Source organism: Galeopterus variegatus, unplaced genomic scaffold (assembly GCF_000696425.1).
Source record: "Galeopterus variegatus unplaced genomic scaffold, G_variegatus-3.0.2 Scaffold1825, whole genome shotgun sequence".
NCBI lineage: Eukaryota > Metazoa > Chordata > Mammalia > Dermoptera > Cynocephalidae > Galeopterus > Galeopterus variegatus.
In genome coordinates, this window is record NW_007727936.1 from 37,677 (window position 1) to 44,434 (window position 6,758).

Here is a 6,758-nt window from a genome sequence, read left to right on the forward strand (position 1 = left end):
CGCGCCGGGGAACGATCCCGCTGCCGGGAAGCGTGGAGGGGGCGCTCCGCGGCCGGACGTGCAGCCCGCCCCCGCCTGGCCGCCACCCCGTCTCTAGCCCTGCATCGCCCCTCGCGGTGCCCCGACCCCCGGCCTCGGCGTGCAGCGCCGTCCTGCCGTCCTGGTCCGGCCGCTTGACCAGGGGTGGCAGGAGGGTGGGGTTGGTGTCCACGTAAACCTGGGGGTACGGGGATGGCCGTCTCCCCTGGCTGGACGGCGGCAACTGACCCTGTCTTCTAGCCCACATCCCGCCCAACCCGGTCCTGCTGATCCCTCCCCAAGAGGCAGCTGGTACCCCAGGGAAGAGGGGCCATCACCCCAGTGCTGGGGACGCTCCGCTGGCTGCTGCGCCCCTGGGAGGAGGCTGGCTGTCCCGGGGGCTGGGCTGGGCCTTGGGTTTGGGGAAAACCGGCTGGCAGACGGGTGGGGGGCTTGCTGTGGATGTAGCAGCCTGGACAGAGTTAGGCCCCGTTTCTAAAACATCCTTTTTCAAAGACCCATGCTGGGCACCCATGGCTGTTGAGTGCAGGATGCCATGAAGGATGGGGCTCCCTGGAAGCGCTGGAACGGGAAACCACAGGCACCCTGGCCTGCTTGTGCCACATCGAAATGCAGGAGCCAGAAGGACATGCCTGACCCACAGAAGCAGGCTCCCGCCAAGTCCAGACAAACAAAACAGGTGACCCTCCAAGATGCCCAGGGTCAGTGTGAAGGCCAGGGGACTGGTAGGACTTTCCAGCAGCCAGGACTTGCCAGTTTAGCCTGAGGGAAGGGTGTGTGGAGAGGCTGGCCAGGTGGAGACCCGGAAAGGACTCCTGATAGAGGGAAGAGGAGACAGCCCCTTGACCAAGGCCCTGAGGACAGAGCTCTTGACAGCTCAGTGAAACCCCACAGCAGAGAGGTGGGGTCGGAAGGGCTGTTGACACTCTGAACCCTGTAGCTAAAGCATCACGGGAAGCTTTAGCCGGGGTCTTGCAGGAATCAGCATAGACTCTATGCATCGTGCCGGTGTAAACATTCCACTCCACTGACCCCCCCAATCCTGCTACCATGGGCCCGATGCTCCTGGCAGACTGATGAGGTTAGATAGCTCCAGTGGCAGAGAAGGGTTGGACCCCACTGCCAGCCCAAGTGAGAGCTTCACACCATGGACTGCCCCCTCACCTGACCCCAGGCCTTCCTAGGCCAAAAAGGAGCAAGGCACCTCTACTGGACTCAGCTGGCCCTGGCAAAGTGGGGTAGGAATGAGGTATCACAACAGGCCACAGGTTGAAAGAACCCACATGTCCATTGACCAGTGAATGGATAAGCAAAATAATAACCACATGATTGGTTATTATTTAGCCAAAAAAAAGAATAAAGCTCTGACACATGCTACGACATGGATGAACCTTGAGGACATTATGCTACATGAAACAAGCCAGTCACAAAAAGACAAGAACTGCATGATTCCACTTGTATGAGGCATCTAGAGGAGTCAAACTCTTAGAGACAGAAAGTGGAATGGGGGTTGCAAGGGGCTGGGGGAGTGGGAATGTGGGTTAGGGCTTAATGGGGACAGAGTTTCAGTCTGGGAAGATGGAAAGGTTCTGGAGATTCATTGCACAATGGTATAAATGTACTTAATACGACTGAACTGTACACTTTACAATAGTTACTATGGTAATTTTTATTTTGTGTATTTTACAACTAAAAATAAAAAAATTTTAGAAAGAAATAAAGGGGCTGGCCAGTTAACTCAGAGCACGATGATACAACACCAAGGTCAAGGGTGCAGATCCCCATACCAGCCAGCCGCCAAAAAAAGAAAGAAAGAAAGGGGTAGACACAGCCTAGGGCTGGGCACACAGCAGGCAGACGGGGCATTCGCAGGAGGAAGGGAGAGCACACTGGGTCAGCTGCCACCACTGTCCTTGCCCAGAGGCCAAAGGGCAGCTTCCCAGTGGTCACTTAGGGCAGCGTCCTCCCAGCCCGGCCTCTGAGGCAGACGGCAGGCTCCAGGCACCCTCTGGTGGCGTTGTGGGGAGTCCGCTGCAGATCTACCTCTGGCCAGCCTGGGGCCCCCAGCTTCCCACCCCAGTCCACCCTCAGTGAATAGGCCAGTGTTTGTGGTGCAAGGGAGGAGTGCCTGGGTGGTGACCTGGCCTGGAAGGGGCACACGCCTGGCCCTGAGCTGTCTCCTCCATGCTGGGCTTCACCTGCCCCCTGCCCCTGCCTTGATATCAAGGGCCCAGTGATGATGCTTGTCCTCCAGGGGAGACCTGCACAGAGGCCACTTCTCCTCACAGCACCTGATTCCACCCAGGAAAGCACCTGGGTGTCACTAGCCATTGCAGCTCCACTCCCCACAGGATGGGGAGCCGGAAGCCGTGGGTACAGGTGCCAACACACCTGGAGAGTGAATGGACGAATGAATGAATGAAAGACATCCCAAACTTCAGGTCGCTACCCAGCTGTCTATGCTTAGTTTAGGGGCTCTGTCCAGTGCTCTGACCCCCAAGAAAGGGCCTCTCTCCATTCCCACCACACGAAAACAGGAGTAACAGGTGGAGCTGAGGTCAGACAGGGTGTGCTCCAGGAAGCTGGAACCTGGCGTGCTGGAGACTCCCAGCCCCTCTGGGAGAGTACAGAGACCAGAACAGTTGTCCCCACCAGACTGCTGCTCTGCCTGGCTTTGGCCTAGTGGACAGGCAGAATCCCAAAGCTCCCTGGCCCGAGGGACGACCAGGCTGAGGAGACTTGGTTTCTGCTCCTGGCCTCCAAAGAAGGGTCTGGGGGGTGTGGTCTGATGGGGTGCTGGGGTGCAGGGTGTCACCCCTCAAGCTGCCCACCTCCAGCCATTGTGCTGTCCCACCAAAGCACAAGTCTGGCAGTCTGAGGGCACTGATGCTGCATCCACGGTGAGCTGGGCCCTGAACAGGCAGGTGGTGGCCACCTGGACAGTGCTGGGGAACAGATGAGGGACACTCATGCCCAAGGCAAGGGCTAGGCTGGCCCAGGTCCCTGGAGGAGCAACACTGAGGGCAGGTGGAGTTGGTAGCCAAGGGACAGAGGCCCCGAGGACAGATGGAGTTTTGAGCAAACTGGGAACCACAAAATTGGACATTGGGGGTGGGCAGGACCAGCCCTACAAGGCCCACTGGCCGTGGGGGTGTTTGGGCTTGGCCTAGAGGTGCCCCTGAAGAAACAGTGAGAAAGCAGAGAGAAGGATCAGGTCTCCCACTTGCCCAAGACTCCTGCCTGGGTCTGAATTTCACTAGCAGTCAGGGCAAGAGAGAGATGTGGGTGATCTGAGGCCGACCCCTCCTGTGTCCACGGCTGAGCCTGTGGCCACACAGATCCTTATGCCAGGACCAGCTTAATGTGCTGCTCCAGCTGGCCCGGGCAGAGTGAGGCACCCCTGGCTGGGGCCGGGGGCTGAGAACAGCAAGGACAGTTCCCACAACTGAGGGTCAGGGATGCCAGGAGACTGCCAGACCCTGCGTCACCCAGTAACGCATTCATGTGGTGCCCTCCATGAACACTGGCCTGGGTCACCCCTACCCAGCTTGACCTACAGAGCCACAGGGCACCTGAGTTACCAGCCCATCAGGCACTCCCAGGGACCCCATCAAGGACACAGTCACGCCTGCTGATTGTCCCGGGCAGCCTGTACAACCTCTAGTTCCCCTCCACCTGCCACCTGCCCCTCCCAGGTGGGATTTGGCCTCGCCCACCTCTGGGCAGCATTCAGGGCACACAGCAGCAAGGTTCCTATCTCTGGAATGTTTTTCTCCCTTTGCTGAGAAATCCACCCCCCACGCCTTGCGTCTCCTCAAGGAACCAAAAATGCAGCTGCCGATTGATTTGCAGCTAAGCTAAAAATAACCACCAAGCTCCAGCCAGGGCCCAGGAAAATATCCCATTGCTAGGAGACGACCGTTACCCGGAGACGGGCATCACTAGGCAAAGTGGGTTGCCATGGTGACAGCTGGGCCCTGAGTCATCCTCAGCCTTGACAAGGGGTGGGCCAGGGAGGGAGCAGAGCTGGAGGGCAGTGGAGAGAAGCCCACCACCTACACCACCACAGCCGCCACAGCTGCGGGCACCTCAATCTGGCTGCAGAGTGGCCGGGACAGCCACACACACCCTCAGCCGCTGCCCCATGGGGACTCCCGACAGGCACTCTCCAGCCCTGGGCCTGGGCAGGGCACAGGGGCAGTGGGGGGCAGAGTGTCCATCTGGCCCCAGGCCAAGTCACTTTGCTCTTGAGTATGGGGCTCTCACCACCAGCGCTGTGCTGAGACCTTGAGGGTATCCCCCCTTTAGGCTCTAGACCCATTTCTCAGGAGGATTTGACCCACATTCTACCCCAGAGCCCCCTAAGGAAGTGTCTGAGGACCTCCCATGACAAGACTCAGGGAAGTTTCAGAGTTGTTGCCTCAGGCCTCAGGAGCATGTGAGGTGACCCTCCCCATGTGATGGTGGCTTGTCCTCTCACAGCCCTCCAAGGTCTCAGGATGAGATGTGGCACTAGCCTCTGGTCCTCACCACCCATGACTCCTCTGGAGCTGAAACACTCCTCCCCCCACCAGCAGCCTAGATGGGAGACTCCTTTGGGCTCAGGCATCAAGGCAAGGGGTGCTCCAGGGGAGGAGTGTTCCAGGGGAGGGTGCTCCAGGTGGGGGGTGCTCCAGGGGAGGATGCTCCAATTTGGGGGTGCTCAAGGGGAGGATGCTCCAGGTGGGGGATGCTCCAGGGGAGTGTGCTCCAGTTGGGGATGCTCCCAGAGAGGGTGCTCCAGTTGGGGGGTGCCCCAGGTGAGGGTGCTCCAGGGAAGGTGTGCTCCAGGGGAGGGGATGCTCCAGAGGAGGATGCTCCAGGGGAGGGGTGCTCCAGGTGAGGCTAGTGGTGTCCTTCTGGCCTTGGAGGAAGGCCAGTGTGGCTGAAGCTCCCAGAGGAAGGGACCGGGTACGGGGGGGCGCTGTGGGCCGGCAGTGCCAGACACTCAGGCCTTTGCAGACTGCAACAAAGAATGGACAGAGCCCTGGGAGGAACAGGAGCATGTCTGCACTGTAAAATGACCCCTCTGCACCCTGGAGAGACCAGTGAAGAGGTAGTGGCCAGGGAGGAGAGAGACAGAGGCCTTGGGAGGTGTGACAGGTAGAGGGAAGTAGGTGGATCTACAGGTGTTCAGGAGGCAAACTGGGCCTTCTACAATGGCATGTCTTTAATGTCCCTCTGAGAAAGCACTCTTCTTTACTCAGATTCTTCAAAGACAGGGCTGGCTTGTTGGGGCCGCTTCCAGGGTTCCGTGACCCAAACGCCATTGTGTGTCGTGGCATCCCCCACGCCCACCCTATGCACTTGTGGTGTATCCATTCCCAACCCCGAGCCGGGGCATCAGGACTCAACACAAGCACAACTCGTTCTCTGGAGGAGGCCCTGGCACCTGCTGAGGGGTAAGAGCTCCCCAAAGTGTGAGGTGAAACCCTCCCTACCAGTCAAGCCGCCACCAGGAAGCCAGCCTGCCAGACCCACACAGCACAGGCCACGGGACAGGCTGGACAGATGCTCTCCCATACCCCACTGTCTTCCCAAGTCTCATCCTGTCCGCCCATGCCAAGCCACCTTCTGTGATCAGTATCAGGGCACAGGGGCAAGAACGGGAGTCTTTGGTCCCTGCCACAAAGAAGAGCTGTGCTCTCCCCAGCTGTGACAGACTGTACCCAGTGCCCCCCAGCCCCAAACAGCAAAAACAACACTCCCCCTCATCCAGCCAGGGTCCAGCCAGCCTGGCTTCCCCTTCCCCCGTCCCCGAGCCTCACACCAGCCCCACTGGGTCCTGCTTCCCAACACAGTGTCGAGATCACTGGCTAGTTTTATTTCTATTAACACGCTCTGAGGGAGGGGGCCTCACTCCCAGCCCTGTGGCTATTCCCTGATGCGAAGACCCCACTCTGCTCTCCCCACACCTGGTCCCTCCGCCGTCCCAGCTCCCAGGAGACCCCAGGATGGGACGCTATTGGCCTCTGTCGTCCTGCCCTGAGCCTGCTGGGAAGTGTGGCGTCTGCAGTAGCCCTGACAGAGTCCTGCACATGGACCCACCACACCCCAGCCCTGCCCTCCCACCACCCCTGCCGTGGACTGCAGCGGCTGCCACCTCCCGGCCTCCGGTCCATTCCAGAGGGAGCTCGTCGGGACACTTAAGGCTTCTGGACCTTTGCACGCTCCCTCCTGGACAGCTCCTCCCCGTCACCCTCGGGGTCTCCGCTCAAGTGTGATCCTCAGGAGCCACCGCCACCACCACTCCCTCGAGGTCGCCATCACGGCGCCCTCCCGCTCTTTCATGGCCCTCTGAGACGATGCGCTCAGTCACTCGTCTGTGCGGCTCCGCAGGTGTGCGACTGTCTCCACTGCGGGTTCCGGCCTGGCCGCAGCAGGTGCGCAGTGGACTTGCGGGCCATGAGGGGGCCTAGCTTCTGGCTGGCAGGAGGGTCCGGAGGGTGAGGGTCGGACTATCCCGCCTGCTCTGAGCCGGGCCTCCCCTTCCTGGCCCCCGCACCCCGGGGCCAGCGCCGGCGCCAGGGGCCCAGGTCTTCCTCCGCTACCTGAGGAGGGGTCGCCACCGCTCGGCGCACGCGGGCGCGTTCGAGACCTGCTCTCCGGTCGCGCGCCCTCGCCATCCCTCCCCGACCCGCCGCGCGCCAGAGTTTGTCATGCGCGCACCCGCGGGGTGG

At 60.4% G+C, this 6,758-nt stretch overlaps 1 protein-coding gene across 1 annotated transcript in view; it reads right to left on the reverse strand.

Moving 5' to 3' along the window:
• Positions 1-286, reverse strand: part of METRN (meteorin, glial cell differentiation regulator) — a 2,942-nt gene extending 2,656 nt beyond the window's left edge. Inside the window, exon 1 of the mRNA XM_008579184.1 lies at positions 116-286. Within this exon, the coding sequence (XP_008577406.1) occupies positions 116-286 (171 nt within the window). The remainder of the gene's footprint in view (positions 1-115) is intronic.
• Positions 287-6,758: the final 6,472 nt, after the last annotated feature.